Here is a 21,638-nt window from a genome sequence, read left to right as displayed (position 1 = left end):
CAGTACAGTACTCCATAATCGGGAATATAACCACTCGCGATATCGTCAGGAAGTCCTTATTTGCGAAAATTTAGACTCGCTATCAATGGCATACAGTTGTATACAGTATACAGTTCGCACAATAGAAGAGACAAAACACAGTGTATTTCGCATCGCTTCTTCACTACAGTAGCCTATATGTATATAGGGAATTTGGTATTGCATTGAATATACTCGGATACTGCACAAACAATCCAAATCAAGCGGACAAAAATGTGTATGTTTAATGCAACTCTAAAATGCCTCATACTTTATAGAGTTAACCCTTTCCATAGTGAATTCTCAAATCCCCATAGAGCTGATACACAGGCCACCAGGTTCCTGTATGGAATGGGTTAATAACATGTCTCACTGTATAAAGTTATGCTGGGATATGGAGAAAAAAACAAATTCATTCGATATCTATAGGCTGACTCATTACTCTGCCCTATAAAGCAAGAACATAGCAAATATCCAATTACCCAATCATCCAATTATACGAAATAGCAATTATCTGTCAGTAACTGATGTTTTGAGATTGAATTTTTTCTATATTAGAAGTATTTGGGATTGTATACAAAGAAGCACTTACATTGTATCCTGTAGAAAGATAAAAGTCAAGATGTCACAACATTGCACTGATATCTATTTAAATGACGGACACATTCTGCTCATTTGTAGAAAATGAAAAACAAACAAACAAACAAACACTCAATTTCAATTTATGAAATTCTTCTGTCGAGATGTTTTCATTGCAACTGATTGACAAATTGCCCTACATCGACGTAATTACGTTATTCATGTCGATGTAGGGCAATTTGTCAATCAGTTGCAAACAAACACTCATATTGGTAATTTTTCATGCCAAAGTGAGGTCAGAACATTTTCAGATTTATGGATCCCCCCTTCCAGAACTAGCGATTAGTTTTTCTTTTTGTCGTATTTTCTTTTTTCCTGCACAAGACATCTCAATACCTGAAATCAAGTTTAATACACTGGCCATTGCTATGTCAGGCAAGTCTTGTTCAAGCTCTTTGGCTGCCAGGAGCAACTTGAGGCATTTTTCCCTTTTTTCATATGTATATGGAAGAACAATAAATTAATAGAAAATTGACTTTGTTGGCAAAATAATCTAATCCTCAGTGACATTGAAATGAGGTATAACATAAACCACAAAAATTGGGATTTTCAGGTAAACTTATCTGAGAGTGGAAAAGAGCTGTTATAATGATATGCATTGAAAAAAGAAAAATGGAACAAACCACCATCATGGCTGTCTTGGCACATAGCCCTTAGGAATGAAGAGATAATGTAATTTTATTCAATTCATAAATGGACTGGAAAATGAACAATATTGTGGCAAACCACTTATGGGAGGTCTCTGCACCACACCATCCTGCATAAGTCATTACATTAATAGCTTCTTTTCTGTGTGTGATGTGGTCCTGTTAAAGATTATATTCCTTCTAAATTTTGTGCAAATTCCATTTGCTAGTAACGATGTCCATGAGCATAACGTGAATCAAGACTGAGATTCAACGACCAACAACCAACCACCATACCCCCACCTTGTGTTGGGCAAACTAAAATAGTTCCCTGATTTCTATTTCAGTCTATTTTCAGGGTCTTGTTGTCACCTTGAACCTAAACACACTTCTCTTCTTCTGTGACTCACGACTATCAATATTTCATCGTGAGAATGCATTGACTGCACTGCAGTGATGATATTCATTTGAGGAGTTGCAATGTGTAATCAACACATTTTCATTCAAAACCTTTCACAGTGCCTCAAGGGAGTATACAATCATGTATACTGTACCAGGGCACCTCCCTGCATATTGTAGAAACAATGACGATACAGAATTGTGTGTCATAACATGAACCGACTTTTAAAGGGGGAACGAGAAAGCAGCTAATCTTCAACCCCTCTTAAAAACCCTCTTGGAAATGAATGCACCATAACCCTTTGCCATCAAAAACGTTTGCCGGCTGTGTTCTACACTGTACCCAAAAACAATTCCTAATTCACTTACCAACCATATAATCCTTATAACTGAGCTCTTCTGTTAATAATAATAAAAGTAATGTGATCTTTAAATTGACTATGATACACACTGTATATGACACAACCCAAACTGCAACAGTGTGGTTAATCATTTCTATGAGGACTACAAAGTATGTATGGTACATTTCACAATCCCTCATTTCCATAGATTGTTAGTTTCAAGACTGTGTCGATCGGCTATAAGGAAGCATGTGAGCGGATGTGTCTATAAACGAACATAGTACACAAATAATTGATGGTACAGTGTCTTGCTGGTCACATGGTTCACTTAGTGTGGGGCTTGCACTTTCTTCTTTTCACCATGTGATATAGAGTATAGTAAGGGTACTAGGTCTCGCGCAGGGACCTAATGATCGCGCATAGCGTAACTGCGTATAGCAAGCGATATTACGCGTAGGACTAAGCGCAAAATTTGCCGATACGCCCATGGAATAAACATACCTGACTTACCGCTCAACATGAGAAGGAAGCAGGTAAGAAATTTTGATTTCCAACGAATTTTCCACTAAATTTCCAATTTTTTACCTTGTACAAACCTACCTTCCCTTAAAATCTGTTCTAAGGATGTTGTAGCCTAGACGTGTCGTCTCGCTTGTCTCGTTCGTAGTCGATAGAATTCGTAATTTGTTCGATCGATCGTTTACCACGTGACGTCATCATACACAAGAACAATGTATGCTGCCAGCTACGCTGAAATACTGTTAATAAATGTTGTTTTAAGTCAAATTTTAACACAACGATTATAATATTATAAAGGAATAAATATTTCAGTCTATCGAAGTTGAAGTGTGATTTCAATTTGAATTTGCTTGTGATTTCTTGCGCTAACTTGTGATATATTTGTGACAGGGGAGGGCCATAATATGAAGAAAACAAATTAGATGAGAGTGTGACAAATGGGTGACGAAAATGAGAGGGTGACGAATGGGTAAGCACACACACAAACACACACACACACACACACACACACAAAGTATATGTTCATATTTTACTTTTTTCCATTTTATATTACGTGTATATTATTGGTTAAAGTGATTAGAAATATTGTAAGAAAGCTTTATAAATGAAAATCATTAACGATTATGAAAATATCAATGATAGAAATAATGATAATAAGAATGATAAAATGATGATGGTGGTGGAAGTGATAATAATAATAATGAAAATGATAATGATGATGATGATTATGATGATCGATGATGGTGGTGGTGATAATAGTAATAATGATGATAATAATAATAACAATAATAATAATAATAATGATAATAATAATAACACATATAATAATAATAATAACAATAATATACACAAGTTAGGTAAAACTGCTGTTGCTTATAACAGGGACAAATTTAATATCAAGTGAAAAAATATTCTACGAAAGCCGGAGCACGTTACAGCCGCAGAGGGGCAGACACTTTCACGCATGAAACTACAGAGGGCAGCTGCGCGATCTTTACATACCCCGAGAAATTGAACGCATAAAAGAAAGTCCGACATACAAACGGCGACAGCGCACTACTCCGTCATCGTATCATCAGGAGATTCTGGGAGGTGATTTTTCTGCTTTTTCGTGATATTCATTGAGAAATTCAGGTACGATTATAGAATAACTTCTATTATAAGAGCATTTCAAATTTACGTGCGCGATATCTAGACCCCTCAACCATACATTGTAAAGCACTGAACTAATACAGAGATGCCAAGTTCAAAAAACTTTTATGAGTGAGATTTTCATGACTCGGCGTTTCGGCGCTCGCGCGCATGCGCACGCGAATGAGGAGGGTGTCACCCCTCCCATGGTAGGAAGCTTTTTTTAATTATTACAGCACCTGTAGCTTTTAATGATGCGATCTGGTGCATACTTAAGTGACTATTTTTTACTAATTTTGAAAGACAAAAGGGAAATATACCTTCAATTGCAACAATCACTTGAATCCTTTCAGCTATGCTCCTTATTTTTGGCACAAATTGCAGACTTCACCCGATGCGTGAGAAAAATGGGTGCCCTGCGTGAGATCGTGAGACAGGCCCTAAATGCTTGAGTCTCACGCAGAATGCGTGAGACTTGGTAGCTCTGCTAATAACTCAGTATCAGTAAACTTGGAATGCACATGTTAGCTCTTCAGATATTTCGACACTGACTCTCGGCAAATGCAGCAGAGGTTGAGGTTATGCGTTTCATTTCATTATGGGCAAAGCATACTGATGTGAGCACAGCATACAATGTTGTGTATGCATACATACAAAGAGAGTGAGGTGTTGACTACAAACTAATCTGTGCATTTTTTCCTCACACTTACAGTCTCAGGCAGGGGTCATAGAATATAAATTTTCTGTAACTAATCACACAAACAAGAAGAAAAAAAATTAAACTGATGTTCTGGGTGGATGAAGAAAAAAAAATCATTCTCTTGCTTTTTTTCGGTTAAGAGTGCCTTCCTCAGGTTGAAACTGATCTGCACTGTTCCCACAAATTTGTAAATTGCTGTCATCTTGATTTAATTGACTGCTGCACTACACATATAATAGCCTTTTCATAACCTTTTCTTTATAGCAGAATAAAACAGGTCAGACAATTTTGTTGATTTTTTTTTCTCAAATTTGGTAATGTACTATTAAAACAAAAACAAAAACACTGATTCTTCTATACATACAAGTACATGCATATTGGGCAATGACAATTGTGTCATTGTCAGGCAAATCACATATCAAAAGTACATTGGACAATAATATGCTGGTATGATGGCAGTATATTCTATATCACACTAATTGAATGGTACATTACTAACTGCATTTCCTGGATGCCTACAGTACCTGGGATGGTATTGACTCAAAGCACAACTGCCAGCGTGAATTGAAGTGTTATGTAACCAGAATATTCCAGCTGGTTACATAACCAAGCAAACTGGACACAGCCAAGTTCACTCGGATGACCCTGTGACAGGTTTTAGACTTACACAGAAAGCCGTTTAAGAACGTTCTTACAAGTCTCGTTTCATGCCAATCTTGTGAGTTTTGTATTAAAAGAAAAGCAAACTACAGATAATCGTGCTTCCGCCCATTACGTTTCTGAGGGCATGTGGGGTCCAAGGGTGGACAGGATGTGATTTCTATCAAATCAAGTTATGCTTGAATTGTGTGACTGAAATCTGAAACAGTCGAACTTCTGAGAAAGAGGAGCACACAAGTACACATCAGAGTTTGATTGCAAAACGGGAGAAGTGCAATTTTCATTCATTTTAATGTATTAAGTCTATCAGACAGAGATTTCCAGTGATGCCTTTACTGTTACATATTACAAGAAATGCTCTTGAAGTTATGTTTTGAAAAATCCCAAATTTTTGCATTATTTTCACTTTTTTTTAAAGTTTTAATTGCAAACATCTAAAATTAACAAAAATGGAGTTAACTTGTTTTGCCATTTAACTCTTCATGCAGAGAGTTATGTATCTGATTGAGAGGCTAAGGGATCTATGACACTGCTGTTTTACAGATTGAATGTCATTGTTCTTTGCAGTCAACCAGGAAATACAATTCATACTAAGTAATGTGATAGCATTGAATTAAATGAGAAACTTCACAGTCTAAATCTCTACACAATCTTTGCATACTACAATAATATGTAGTACTGGTAATTTATAGTTGCATGTATAACATCAGTGTTCTTCTCTATAGAAAACAAAAACACAAACAGAAAGGAAACGCAATCACAACCTTTGCGCTTAACAAGCACAATCGGAGGGCAAATACCTGAGAGGATATACATTGTACAGTGTACATCTGGACTTGATAATTACACACATCAACACAATCATCCTTGGCAGGGGACAGTGCACCACAATTTCATAGTGCTCACCTTGGTACAAATTAAAATGCCGGGAGTGATGTTAGAGCCCAAATTCAGACAGCGATGAAGGGACACATAGTGACTATTTTGTCACTGAACAACCAAGGTTTGTTGGTTTGCAAAAGGTCTCATGTTGTGGGGATTTCACAGGCACAAGATTACATTGAAAGCGGAAATGCTATCAACCTACATACAGCCAGGCCTGGATACAATGTACAACAGATATAATAACAGTGCAAGTGGGATCAGAATACAAGGTTAGTGTTTATCACTTCATTTCTGCAACAATCAGATTGCTGCACTGAACAACAATAACAAAAAAAAAAAAAAAACAGTATTCTGATTGTTATCGGATTAAATTACCATTTAAAACTTTCTAAAAAGTGTTAACAAATGATTTTGCATGACAACTATGTCAAATAGATTAGAAAACAGTGATTTTTTAATTTTTTTTTCTTTTTTCTTTTTTGCTGCATTGACAAATGAAGCCCCCCCCCAAAAAAAAAACAAAAAACAACAACATTGCATTGCCGTACAATTTCACGGGACTTCCCCTCATATTTCTACACAGCCTTGCGATGGCTTCTTGGAAAGCTTGCTTACAATGTACTAAGAGTATAGAAACAAACCCTGAGTAGTTCATCTCGTTAATTAACTCCTATTAAAAATGAGTCATCTCCCCACATTTCTGCCTGGAAAGCCAATTAAATTCAGGCACGCACAATACTCCAACTGGTAACAGATTTCAATGTCAGTTTACTGTGCAAGTTGGCAAGCTTGGACTTCATCAGGACAAGGTCACTCTTAAAACACTTTAAACGCATGTACGTAGTACAATTTGTTACATCACAAGGTTCACATTGCAAGGAAGCCACTAGATGGTAAAACTGGTTCCGTTTCAAACCGCAAATCGGGATTTGCGTAATTTCGTGTCATTCAAATTTCCAAGAAACGTAGTTTTATATCCATTATCTGCACAAATCCTGCACTCGGTAATGCCCGACTTAATTTTGGAACAAGGATTTGGACCTATCACAAATCGTCCATGAGTTCCTACACAGACTGGGACATGATCTCAACCAACACTTTATAGAAAAAAAAAAATATAAAGCATTTGAGATTTTCTGACTTTTGTCACATTTTCACAGACTGTTTCCCCAGATCTACCTGCATTCACTGATACCTACCAAAAAGCCTTGGAGAAACCTGGCCTTTTACACATACGCAGAAGTTTGATATGCAATGAGAATGTGAAATCCTAGAAGCAAATATTTTGAGAGTGTATGAATCATCATTCTCAGCAGATGTTTAAACCTGATCTTTTTTTTTTAAAGGGGAAAACAGAGGTGACAAGAAGGAACTGCACAATTCAGACACAAGTGTACATGTAGTATGTTAACGCTGCCATTTACAATACATTGAATTTGCTCAATATGCTATGGGTACTTTGCAAGACTAATGAAACGTACTCATAATTTTTACTACCCTTATTTTTTTCCTTGAACTTGAACTTTCTTGCTTAAATTCTTTATGGATCAATGTACGTATGTAAGTGCACGTGAGTTACTGCAAGTGTGGACATTTGGACATTTGTGTGTGAATACTTTTTTTTTTATTTGTACTGAGTTGTAAAAATTTGCTTCCTTTTCATTTATGAAGTGCTGGGGAATTTTTCTGCAGAAATTGTCATTGTCATCACCTGATAGGCACCTCTGTACTTTGCTGTGGAGAAAGATTACAATATGAAACTCTTCAAGTAATTAAATTTGCACAAAGTCAGAGAGAAATTTTGGAAACATTTGCCAGCTTGAGAAAGAAACAGGAATAATTTTTCTTCTAAAATGTGTAGCCAATGATAAGAATAAGAAGTCATTTAAAGAAATTCTGCAATCAAGTCAAACAACATAGGGCACACAGGAAAGAAACTCTAGCTTATGAAGCACTAACGAATGATAAATATTGTGATGAAATGATACAGCACCAAACCATTAAAATGTCATTCCATGGACTTTATAATCAGCTACTTTTGCAGATGACATTTTCATATTTTTGACATTTTCATATAAATATTAATATCTCTCAAAAAGCTGTGCACATCCTTTTTTAGAGGCTTGTTTAGCAGAATGCAAAATTAGCCCAAAATATAAATATAAGGTGAAATATCCCTGGTTTTCCAACAGTGGTTTGTTATTCCCTTCTGGGGTTCATTTTAAACAAGGAGCTTCGCCGTCTAAAAACTGTCAGCTGCAATAATGAAGGTTTCTATGGGAGTATTCAGGAACGACCGATCAATATTGACAATTTACATTGTTGACACGTTGGTACACTGGCATATAATGCTAACTTGCAACGATTGCACAAATTTCTTTCATTACAATGTCATATGGAAATTGGCCCTTCGTCCACAAATGTTTGCAATGTGCCTTTAAAGGACCCCACAGTTCACATCGTGATACATGTTTGCTCCATGCTTGACCTTTTCCACACAGAGGTTCACAGCGTATTTGAGTATCCTGAGAATAGATTCTTGCAAACTGTATGCACAAAAAACCCACATCCTAACATGCACCACATGCGCTTTGTTCACACGCTTGACGTTCAGTACTTTCATGTGTGTTATCAAAAAGAAGAAGAAGAAGAAGAAGAAGAAGAAGAAGAAATACATGAAAATATCACAAGTCAGAAATACAAAGTTTTGTATCACTACATGTATGCCGGAACTACCGGACTATAGCTACTTGTGTGAATTCAATCGAACACATATGGGCTTTAATCCTTATATCCACATTGAACAACAAAAAAAAAAAAAGTCATGCCCAATTTTGCATACAATAGCCTGGACCCTTTCCTGCTATTCCTCTTTGGAGAATGGCCACACAAAGATAAAGAAAATCTTGAAATGGGATCTGTAAGGTTTACTGAACAAGTAGTCACAATGCATGCAGGCACAGTAAGTGGAGAAATCACTTGACAATTCATTCTGTGTTTTTTTTTTTTTTCTTCTGGTATTATTATTCAATGAAGAAGGAGAGAGGGAAATATATGCACATACACCATTTACAATTATACAGTAGCATTGATGAATGCACAGTGCTAACCCACTCATATTACAGACAGTAAAATATGTGCATTTCCACGACCGAACGTCATCAACGCCGCGCTATTGTACATTCAGCTTTCACTGCAAGTGATGCACCGGAAACCGCCTGTCTTGTATTACTCCCTAAACCGCCCCAAACCGCCTGTCCGCTTTTGTATAGTTTTATGCTTTACCATTTTTATTGCTTTCATGTAGAATAATATACAATTTAATACGTAATTTGAATGAGGCCAAGTCAACACAAGTACATTACTGTATGTCAGAATTATTTCTGTGACACACCATTCTCTTGATACGAATAGGTTTTCAAATAAACATGACTTATAATAGACAAAAATAAACATGCAGTGAGATGTATTTTACATATTTTAGAAAGTTGTCGAAATGAGAGTAATATTGCTGTACCTTCTACAGTGTAGGGAACAACAGGCCATTATGTACATGGAATCTTCAGTTGCTGAAAGGTTAATACATCAGATCTCACATGATAATATCTCGGCACAAGACAAAGTGGGAGAGGTTTCACACTTACAGTGTACAAACAACCTGTGTCTGAAGTCATGTTTCTGAAATGTGTTTCTTAGCATTTTTAAGAATTACAACAAATTCAGTGATATACAGATATGAGTCTCCCTGGCAACCGCAAAACTTGCAAATGACAATCTCAATAATAGCTGTGTCACATTCACAACTACTCCATGGCCCGTCAAATAGGGAAACACTTGTTCACAAATGTATCTGGTACAATAAGTATCTACATTTTGTATTTTTGTACAAATGTATGTATACATGTTTTGGCATGTGAATCTGCTTGCGCCATGACAAGGTCGCAAACAAGGTCAAAGTCAATTAAAGGTGATGGTCAGGTCAGCCTCACTGATGGCAGCCATAATGGGGGGCTTCCAACAAAGAACAAAAGCACTTTTAATGGGTTATGCAATGAGTAAGGTGCGTTGCTATGTCAATGTGTAAATTATCTTTTGTTGGCATACTTGAAGCCCAGCAGTTAGAAATTATCATGAAAAACAGTATCCAAATCGAACTGGTCTATATCAAGTTGAGAAGGTCAAAATGTTAACTCAGTATCATGTGAAGACTAGACTGCAAATACCTCCGCATCATGTCCAGTCAAACACGTCTTCAGAAACGTAGAGATTCATGATCCTTTTCAGAAAAGATACAAACTGGCAAACAAATGTGGAAGTTCAAGAGGCAGGAAACAAGTTTCTAAACACGTATAAAAACAAGCCTTTGTCCTTTAAGTATGAAACATCCAAAGATTGTTCCACTGCAGCATATTCTATGAGAGCCATCATACTGTGGGTATATCATGTCTTGTAATACTGTATGGGTGTATCATGTTGTGTATTGTAAGACCAAATTTCCTGCTCCCATAGGATTTTCATGACATACAAATGGTTGCATATAATCATAATTAAATACATTTAGGAGTATACGTATGCAATGACAACACTGTATGTGAGAGCAGTGAACAAATTGTGTACATGTACACTGTTGACTACACTGTATTGATGACCCTTCACACACTACAATTTTGCAGTCTATCCAACATTTGTAATAATGATCCACATTATTATACATGTATTATTCAAATCTTAAGTGACTGTCTTAAACAACAAAGCTTGGTTGATTCTATCAACCAGGAAGTTTGCTTGACACCTTTCCCACAACACAAACTTTAAATGCATGCAACCTAAATCTATAGTATTGAAATGTTATCATTCTATTAGTATTTACATGTACATACATAGTATAAAGTATTGGGTTTAAATTGAAAAGCTTGGTTACTATGGCCACAGAGAATCGATCCATTCACAAGTACATTAGTACAAGTGTAGATTAGACTCATGTGGACAGTGTTTTTCATCATTCTTTTTTTGTATCATCTTACTAAAAGTGATTCAGTGCTTAAAGGCGCATAGTCCCGGTAGTGAAGAGGGCGCTGTTGATGATACTGCCGATCACCGTTAGCATTGATACGAAGATTACCAAAGTTGAGCTGTCATCAAGAGTAAAGTGCATAGGTGTTGCTAAGTAATGTTGCCTTCGTTGTCTTCTCTGCGCATCGCGCAGTCTGTAGTAATGCCAGGTTGGGTGCATATGTGATTCTTATTATGACATCACAAAAGAAGTTTGCTAAAACTGTCATCCCCCTCAGCCAAATCATGAGCCGAACTGTGATCAGACAAATGACTACTGTGGATCGGACTTCTTCGGACTCGGGGAAGTGGGTCACAGCGTAAGCACTAAAGAAGAGTCGATAGCGTAGGTCTCTATAGGAAACTTACGCCGTGCGCCCGCGTATGCATTCGACTAAACTACAGGGACCATGTGCCTTTAACAGGATTAGCCTTGAACTGTTGAAACTCATACTGTATCCTATTCCTATGTACAAATGTAGATGATTCCTCACCATTTTTTTTTTTTTTTAAAGAGTACAGACAATAATGTGCACATGTGTGTGTGGGGGGGGGGGGGGATGTCCTGTTGTTGAATTAGTCTGTACCTTGGAGCCCTGACAATCTTACTAGTGTTTATACTTAACAAAGAGACAAAGGCCTTATAGCACAGATACCAATATCATTTGAGACCTGGGCAAGATAACAAACAATGTGGTTATCTGTCAAGACGTGCAATTTCCACTGACTATACATGTCTGTATTTGACTGAGAGCAGTTTGATTTAACTGAACAAGGGAATAACAAAATTACATATAGATATTTGCTTTTCTCAAACCACAACTTGGACAAATGCTACCAAGTTTGCTCCCTTCCAAGTGTGCATAGTCTATGGTGGAAAAAAAAAAACCTGACTAGATGTAGTATTTCAAATTTGTAGTCTCACTAAAATGTATGGTTGATAGTGATATCATGTATTTCAATAGAGACAAGTAGAAAATGAACACACATCCAGGACAGTTATATTCTGGTTCTACACTTTTTAATACCATTTGACAATTAGATACATGTGTAGCAACTGCCAACATGTTTGGTTATCTATGAATTCATACTTTGCTCTTTACAAGAAGGCACATCATTCAACAGTGACTAGCAAAATGAAACTAGAACTGGAACAGGTTTACTCATGATTTGTAGGGAAAGAAGAAAAATAGTATCAAATTTCAGCACTGTATTTATGCTGCCATGATACAAAGTAATGTATGCTGTAATTAGTACTTGGGCATACAGCCAATATGTGTAGTCCCAACAGGGCATTGTTGTTGAAATTTATGTCAAGAATTAAATGCATGATTTATACAGTTTTATGCATACATTGCATGCTGTAATAAAACTGCCAACAGTCACATGTGTGCACCAGATTGCTGAAAATACTGTTTTTGTCCTTGAAAATAAAATACATGGTTATCTTTTGCAGAACAACTATAAAGACTTCTCTAAATATATCCTTCCAGTGATATTATTATCATGTTTGACATGAGTCAAGAACAATTGACACATTTTTAGTGTACATGTTCTGGACATGTACACTGAAGAGACTAACAACATCCCAATTTTTTTTACTTTTTATGGACAGTTTAATATGTCGGTATAAGGATGGTATCGTTTTGGTTCAAGTATTTAACTTTTTTTTAAGATAATGAAAAACCACTTATGAACAATGAAAAAGCTTACAATTCTAACAGGAATTAAAAGTGTATTTTGATGAAAATCAATTTTGAAATGGCTGAGATATATAAAAAAAGTGGTCCTAATAAAAAGGTGGGTCATTTTTGGACATGAAATCTCAGCCATTTCCAAACTGATATTCCTCAAATAAACTTTTAATTTGTCTTAGAATTGTACACTTTTTCATATTTTATGAGGGGTTTATTTGATGAAAATTGGTTTTGGAATGGCTGTGATATCCAAATCCTCTTAGAATTGTAATATTTATTAGGAGCACTTCATTTTTAGATATCTCTGCCATTTAAAAACTGATTTTCATTAAATTAACTTTGATTTCTCTTTAGAATTATTGTTCTTTCACATGTCATATGTAGTTTCTCATTATCTCACACTAACAATAAAAATTCAAAGCCTCCTCTCAACCGAAATTACTGTATACCATTTGTGCTGAGAAGTGCTGAGAATCCATTGTACCTGGCAGCATCATTCTAGCCTAGGGTATGTACAATTCATCATTTCATGAACACTATTTGTTCTATTTTACCTGCTTTTTAATGTTGTACATTGAGATTCAGCACCTCTATTTTCTGGACTGAATGGCATGATAACATACTGTCCATCAAGAAATGTAGAGCTAAGTCTCAACATCTTTATGTTAGCCAACCTCTGAAAAAAAAAAATGAATATTTTCCTATATAAACATTTAAAAGAGTTAGTTTAGCTTTATAACTTAATGTAGTCTACAGCATCTACAGCTCACAGGAATCAGCAACAAAGAGCAGAGATGCTTGCCTGATGCTTGCAGGAATTGCTACGGATCTCAAGCAATCCCTGTGCTTTGCTAGAAGTATTAAACTTGCCTTGACAAATTTAAACTGTCGTATAAAACTTCTCATTTTATTTTTCATTGACCTGTTTGGTCTTTCCTTTGCAAAGATTAATGCTCTCTTGTCTGCCTTTATCTTCTTGTTTTTCCAGATCTGTATGCAGACATATCCAAAATGGTTCCATGACAAATGCTCAGAGTGCAACAACTGCTCCCATGAAATACTTGTATATACTACACACTATTAGCTAAACATAAATTCTATCCACAAACATGTCCCTAACCCTAATCCTCACATCAAACTAAACCTGAAACCCTAGTACACAACCTTAACCCCAACCCAAAGACCTTGGAGAAAATAAGACCTCAGCCATTGTTGCAGGAACAAATATGCTGTGCCACCTCCAAAACAGCCTTTTTTTTTTTTTCAAATTGACAAATGGTAAATATAATACATCTGTAGCTAATTGTATTCAGGCATCATCGTACTATTTTACCTTCAAATCAGTCAGGCTGGCAGTTAAATCCCACAAGAAACAGTTTTCATGGATACTCCCAGAAAAGTTGGTCCAGATAAATAACTGCAACTTTCAGTTCAAGGGTAACTCGAGGCAAGGACTTACATTTGTAATGACAGCTACACAGTGTACCGGTACACGTGTACATACAATGTACACCAAGTTCATAAACAGATATCACAAGTATTTTTCTTTTCAGAAATTCCTTCCTCTTTTGCTGTGTTGACATTCTGTAATAATACATAATTTGATCAAATTGATGCAATCATGCAATTTGGATTGGTATCACTGGCCCCTGCATGCATCCTGACGAAACCACCACATAAGCATGCATGATCATAGGTATCGGCAGTCTATACCCACTCCATGAGCATTCGTGTTGCCGAGGTTTTGAAGCACTACATTGTACATTCTATCTGTAATCCTGCTGTTCAAAATTTCTGTGTGTACATGTAGCTGTAACACGTGTTTGTACTGTATGTGACTCATACAGGTACAGTAAGTGAATACACCCATTCACGTAAACAATTAAATAAGTCATGTTTTGCATAATGTCTAAACTCTGGAACCAAAGTAATTAGGCCAATAATTTAATATGAAGGTTAGAGAAATTTATAGATTTCAAAACTTAATTTAGAATTGTGGTGTTGCACTTCCTTCATCACAGTGTCGTATCACATGGTTACATCAGTGGTAGCAATCCTACAGGTTGTATTTGGGGTCCGTCTGTCAGAACTGCCACATATACTGCTAAGTCATCAACAAAATCAACAACTAACATGGTCTGTTGAAATTGCACACCTGTCTTACTTCTCATATCTACACATATGTTACGTACACATGAATGTCTGAGACAGGACAAACGAGAGGAAGAAACCATCATTTTTTATTTCACCATGTTTTGCCTCTGTCATTGTTGCAAAAGTGCTCAAAAAAGAGACAGTAGGTTCCCATGAGCATGGCCAGTAAATTCTCTGTCCTGCAGCTCTTCAATCCTGAAGGAAATGAAAACTTTGTGTTTTCAACAGTATCGTTTCTGTGGACCCACCAATTAAAGTGCATAATGGGGTGACAAGACCTTGTATCTCAAATTTTGGTGAAAATGACTTTTTTTGATTAATGGTCAGATAGTCAGTTACAGTGTAAGTGATGTCCTGTCCAAATCTTAGCTGTCTTACCCCAAAAATGAAGCCACCACAGCATGTCAAAGGAAAGGCTATCCCATTTGACAATGACATAGTGCTTTGGCTGTCATGTTTTTTGGCTCTCCTGAACATTTGACATTTTGTATACGAGATCTTGTCGCCCTACCGACGGTAAGTATTGAACTTGTGCATATGATCATTATTTTGATTGAATCATTTCTTTATTCAAGAAAATGTAAATACATAACCAGGTCAATTATCCCTTTAGATAATTGCAGGTATACATTGAAAGTGACAAATCACATTTTTAAGAACATACAATTGATACAAATAACATCCATGAGTAGTAATAATATATACTGTACATAGACAACAAAAAAAGTTGCAAATTAAACTTTTTACATCATATAATTGTACATTGTACACATGATATATCTTGCCAGAGATTATTGTACTGGCATATATGTTTTTAAAGCAAAAACAGATAGTCTAAACAAAACATTTTTGCAAGCCTGGAGGTCCCCTTAGAGGTTCAGATTTTAATGATGTTTTGACATTACGGGTAGATTATCTAGTGATTTTACCCATGTCACTGGAATGTGGTATTAAAAGATAAAAGAATCCTCAGAAGAAAAAAAAAATCTTATCCAGTACTGTGTAGACATCCCTACCTAGCCCGACCAGACGCTGTTAATACGCTACGCGAATACAGCGTCTGACCAGCGAGCGGGCACCTTCAAAGTGGGGAACCACAACACAACTACAAAACTTATGAAAATTTATACGTTCTTTATAAACAATGTACACGTTACCAAACGTTACTCACCTTAAGTGCATGCTTGTATTACAGAAGGTTCGTAAGTCCATTGAGAGCCCTCGTGATAAGTCCGTGGAACCAAAAAAATGATACTTTCTGGCGGATTCCCTAACACCGTCGCGGTTCATCGTTGCAGAATTCAAAATGGCGCCTTGATCTCTGCGGAAATCTTTTGCGTGCGTGCGATGCGCTGCTCGAGTGTTGGTGTAGCAGCACGGTCGACAGCGCGACCTTTTGAAAGGGCATTCAGATCATGTGACCTCCCGAATATTGGAAATGGCCTGGCGTGAAAGACGATGTACCGTTCGTGAACCGTTCACACATGCTGCATATAACCATCAATTTAGGTAAGTTATTGAATCCAAATTTCAATACTCATAGCATAGATATGAAGTCTCATTATCATTTTGTTCGTCAGATGAGTTTGAAGTGGCAAAAAAATGATCTAAAGTATCAAAATTCAATCCGATCGCATGTGATCGTTGGACCCTCTTCGTGTTTGGAGCTTCGTTGGTACAGCCCTGTCGCGCTACGTATGTACAGCGGCGACTGGGCTGTGTATAGTTAATCCCTACCTAAGTCCTAACGTTTGAACTCCTAACGTTACATGGGGCCCATTTCCAGCACATTACCATGATTACAGGACTAGAGTACGAGGAAGAAGATAAACACGATAAAAGCTAGCATGACATCCAGTCGTAGAAGTCGACATTTTCTGTAGGCCTAGGGTAGAGTGCAATGATAGTGATACTGATAGCAGGATCTCCTGGGGATAGCTGGACCCCTTAACGTTAGAATTCCATTGCAGCAAAAGCAATATGTTACACGCCGGTTACAGCTAATTAAGCACCAATAAAGTAAAAAAATAGAAAAACTAGAACTACAATGTAGGCCTAGGTCATGAAACCCATATCACATGACCATGGGTCCATGATTATATATGAAGATTGAGGAAATGTGCTGTATGTTGCACAAAAATATGATTTTCCAATTGATATAGCAAGCATTGAGCCATTTGAAAGAGCTCAGTTGGTCAATTGATGGAAGATCCTCTGCAGCATTGGCAACAGGCCCAGGCCAGCGTACAGACACCGGACACCTCCCCTGCCCTGGCCTGGCTCTGACCGTAGGCGTAGCAACGCAACGCGAGCCTGCCAGTCGCTGGCCGACGACACACATTATTTTCATTGAACATCTGTCATCAGCTGACATTACACTAGGCCTACTTCGTAATTGAATCAGTTTTTGTTCCCTTACCCGTTTACATCATAACGCCTCATGCACTCTGCTTCTTTCGTCCTGTTTCCACTGAAAGATGCATCCCCCTGGAGCTCACTAAAGTAGTTTACGGCTGACATTTTAAGTTCATTTGATTTCAGGATTCTTTTCTGGATAGTGTAGCGTGATGCAGTACCGGTACATCAACAGCTACACATGCACTGATCATCTGTCTCATCTGTGTATGTACTCGACTGCCATAGCACTGCATGCGCACCATGAATAGTGCAGTGTAAGACTCGATTGTATACAAAAGCAAGGTCTGATACGCTGATAGGCTAGGCAGGGGAGCGATGATGCGCTGTGTGCGAGCTGAAAATGTACGCGAATAATACAGCTGATGGCGCACCGCAACCGCGTGTTTTTGACAGCCAAGCACGCCATGTCCGTTGTAAACATTGCCCCACCCCCGGAACCCAATTCGTGTAGGGGATTGTCGCATTATATTATTAAGTTCTCGGAAGGAAAAGAGGAAAATTGAATAGAATGTGGGCTTCTCAATGCACTTGTTGCTTGCAACTTTGAGAGGTGATTTCATACAATAGTATAACTACAGTCTGAGACAGACAGAGCAACACGAAGAACCCAGATACCAGTATGCGGTTTTCATTAGCTAATAACTGTAGTTTGTTTGGTGTGGATTTTTTCTCAAACTTCTCAAACTCTCCCCTCCAGCTCTGTCCCTTTTATAGGCCTAGGCCTACTCTTCTCTTCGAACAGGGCAGTGAAATAATTAAAACACACTAAATTGAAGTATTGAAGGACGTTCGTGATCATCAATATTTTTTTTTTTTTGGGTACAAAATAATGTAGGCCCACTGCATTGAGACGTTTTGAAAAGTTAACAGACAAAACAAAACAAAATCTAAGATGCATTCTATATCCACTCCCTCTTGCGTATCTCACTTGCACATTAGGCGTATAGGCCCCAATGAATTATTATCTTTTTGTGTGTCTTCTCTTTATACTTGCTTTCTACTTATTTTGTCTGGGTATTTTCTCATTCATTTTACTCAAGGCTCGTAAATTTTGGTTTCCCGAGGCTGCCATCAAAATTATTATATTATTTTCAAGTGATTAGACATGGTTGCATGCATGGAAATCATGAAACATTTCCCTCTTATAGGCCTACTATGTATGACATGTGATTACAATAGTGGGTTATTATTTATTTACACTGCGATATGTATTGTACATTGTACTCTCTAAAAAAAAATCGAGTGAAAATGTTCTCTCTTGAAGGAGTGAATAACAGAAAAGAGTGAATTTAGAGTGAAATATGAGATTCACTCCTTCAAGAGTGAACATTTTCACTCGATTTTTTTAGAGATTAGGCCCAAGTGTCTAGTGCATGTTATATTGTTTAAAAGCCATGTTGATATGTAGAATTTTGTTTGTTTGAAAACAAAGCAAATGAAACAATAGACCAAACAAAACAAAACAAAACAAGCATAAAGTATTATATTCTAGGGTCTCCGAGAAGAAAAAAAAAATAGGTAAGGGAAAATACTACTGTTATGGGTTTTTTTTCCACCATCAATGGGCTACTTTTGAGCCAAAATGAAGACAGCCTGTTTGTCAGATTTCGCTTTCAGTATTGCTTTGTTTTGTGTTGTGCTTTGATATTGCATAACTTCAAAACATTTTCTGCATTCTCATCACTCGCAGGTCTAATTTTGAACTCGTCATACCGAATTCAAAACTGAACAATTAATCCAGACACAATATGAAATTGACAATATTATGAAGAGAGATTTCAGAGAGAGAGAGAAAAAAAAAAAACACTCAGTGAAAGTTCGATGAACTGAAGACGATTCCTTCAATTTTCTTCTTGTTGCCATTATGCTGCCCTCTCTCGATGGGATTCCTACAACAATTCGTGGTACGGTGCCGTATGATAGGCCTATTATTTTGGACATTTCACAAGTGCTCACTTTTTTAAATGTAAAATACGCATTCCCTTGACCTATTGCTGAGATGACCAATTGCCGAGATGACCAAAATACTCCCTTCCTGCTAGAGGACCATGATGAGCTTTATGGTTTCTTGATGTCTTGGCATAAGTTCTCCGAATATCTAACACTCGAATAAAGAATGGAGTCTGCCGGGGGCCCGAATTGGTGCTGGTGGATTGAGCGGCGGTCCGGCTGGCATGTTCGCGGGCTTGTCGGCGGTTTGCTTGGGACATCTCTCGTAATCCTACATTATTTTGCTTTAAGATGATTTGTGAAAATGGGTGACAACTGCTATTTGTGAAATACTTGGTATGGCTGCTTTTTTGTTTTGTTTTGTTTTGTTTTGTTTTATTTTTATTTTTATTTTTATTTTTTGCTTTGATTGTTTTAATGTTATGTATGATTTGTTTTTGAAAATCAATAAAAAAAAAAAAAAAAAAAGTTCTCCGAATATCCACCAATTTTTCTCTGCAAAAAGTAAGAAAGCAAGCAAACAAACAAACTAATCAAGTTTCATGAAGTCTTGATTTGTGTCTTAACCTGTGCATGTTGAATGTTTGCGTGTCTGTATGCATGTTGTATTCAACATCCATTCAAATTAATTTGTCTTCGCAGAAGTTCGCACGATATTCACGTAGTCATGATTGCTGTACTAGCCTGACTTATAGTCCGTATAGGGCTGCGGAACCGGGGGCTGTAGCCCTCTGGCCAATTTTTTAGTAGGCGGGGGGGGGGGGGGGGGGTCTTAAAAATTAAAAGAAAAGAAATTAGAATACTCATTACTTACGGAAGGTTCTGATGTCCTTAAACTCTTCCCGTCTAGGGAAGGGATTTACCATTGAAATTTAAAACCCTCCCCCTAAAAATAAAAAAAAAAAAGGCGGGAATGCACGTAAGCTGACAGCATTGCTATTCTAACTAGAAAGTGAAGTAAAATCCATGTTACAGTTAACTTACCTGAAAGGAAAATTTTGTTGCTGTTTTTATTTGATTAACACCAAGCAAATTGAAAGGGTTTATCAAAGTTGGGTACAATGAAGAAAATGAAAGACAAAACCACTTGTTCGTGTCTAATGAGGGTCGCAATCATATTATGGATATGAGTTTTTGTTGTGAGTTTTTTACATCAAATGACGGCGTTTTTGACTAAGAATCTAGTTATCTGATTGACATCTGCATTAAGTGCTTCTACTTCGCGTATAGTGCGATTATTTCACTCATTTTCGCTGTTTTGGGAAGATATTTTGCTTGAGACTATTCAAACAAAACTTACCTGGTGCGTATGCCACGCATCCTTCCTGCGTACTCTTCCATCACTACCACATCGCGCATAGCAACCATCCCTTTATTTCGCGCTTAGTGTTAAGAGCTTTTGTGACATCATCAAAAGATGCCTCCGAAGAAGAAATCTGCTGAGGAAGTGGATCTCAGCGCGTTGAGAGATGAAGTAGCAAATCTCTCACGTATTCTCAACGGCAAATTTTCTCAACTGGAGAAAGCGGTCTCGGAGGTCAAGGAGGGCCAGCAAGGCATATTGAACTCTATTACTTTTCTAAATGCCAAATTCGAGGAGATGAAAAAGACCACCGAGCGACTGGAGGGAGAAAATCACGAGCTCAAACAAAAAAATCAGCAGCTGGAGGGAAGAGTGGACGATCTGACTCACCAAATTAATGACCTTGATCAGTACCACCGTCGGGTCAACCTTGAAATCGCCGGCGTGCCGGAAGAAAAGGGTGAAAACCCTGAAAAGATCGTCTTAAAGATTGCCCAAAAGATCACCGAAGATGTGAGCGCTGGCGACATCGACATTGCTCATCGAATAGGAAAAGAGGATGATCAGCGGGGACCACGGCCGATAATCGTGAGATTCACCAACCGACGCTCACGAAACATGATCTACGACGGCCGAAGAAAGCTACAGCACTTCACCACGAAAGATTTCGGGCTCCGCAGCAGCTCTAAGGGCAACGGACGGATCTACGTCAACGAAAACCTTGTCGCGTCCACCAGGGAGCTGCTGAAGGAAACTAACAGAGCAAGGAGGCTGGCCGGATACAAGTACCTGTGGACCCACAACGGGCGAATCTACGTGAAGAAAAACGACGGAGGCGCAATCAGTGTCATCAACAGGAAAGAGGACCTGTCAAAGCTACAGTAAATATACGAATTATACCTCTGTTTGTTGTCTACCACTATGATCCTTCCGCTAAATGCTGGATAACAATATTTTTCCTTTTAATCTCTTAACAGATGATGACTTTGTTACTTTATTTCAAAAAGACCGAAATGTACCTGCTAGAAACACCAAGTTTGATAGGACTGCAACTAGAATCTTAGCCGACAATCTAGACGAACTTAACATTGAGTTTAACAGCCACGATGAAGCGTGTCAACTTGCTCAATCGCCATACTTTACAGA

At 37.5% G+C, this 21,638-nt stretch overlaps 2 protein-coding genes across 2 annotated transcripts in view; one reads left to right on the top strand and one right to left on the bottom strand.

Annotated features, from left to right (window-relative positions):
- Window positions 1–17,404, bottom strand: part of LOC140235081 (nicotinamidase-like) — a 33,246-nt gene extending 15,842 nt beyond the window's left edge. Inside the window, exon 1 of the mRNA XM_072315119.1 lies at window positions 17,241–17,404. Coding sequence (XP_072171220.1) covers window positions 17,241–17,341 — 101 coding nt within the window. The 5' untranslated portion in view covers window positions 17,342–17,404. The remainder of the gene's footprint in view (window positions 1–17,240) is intronic.
- A 3,202-nt stretch (window positions 17,405–20,606) lies between these two features.
- LOC140235355 (uncharacterized) lies at window positions 20,607–21,377 on the top strand. The gene has a single exon (XM_072315383.1). The coding sequence runs from the start codon at window positions 20,607–20,609 to the stop codon at window positions 21,375–21,377; it is 771 nt and encodes a 256-aa protein (XP_072171484.1).
- The last annotated feature ends 261 nt before the right edge of the window (window positions 21,378–21,638 follow it).

This window comes from Diadema setosum, chromosome 11 (genome assembly GCF_964275005.1).
Source record: "Diadema setosum chromosome 11, eeDiaSeto1, whole genome shotgun sequence".
Classification (NCBI taxonomy): domain Eukaryota; kingdom Metazoa; phylum Echinodermata; class Echinoidea; order Diadematoida; family Diadematidae; genus Diadema; species Diadema setosum.
The sequence above is the reverse complement of the archived record's forward strand: the minus strand, read 5'-3'. Positions and strand labels throughout refer to the sequence as shown.

What these genes read in the sequence shown, in the direction of transcription:
- LOC140235355 (XM_072315383.1), top strand. Translation starts at nt 20,607, where the DNA reads ATGCCTCCGAAGAAGAAATCTGCTGAGGAAGTGGATCTCAGCGCGTTG.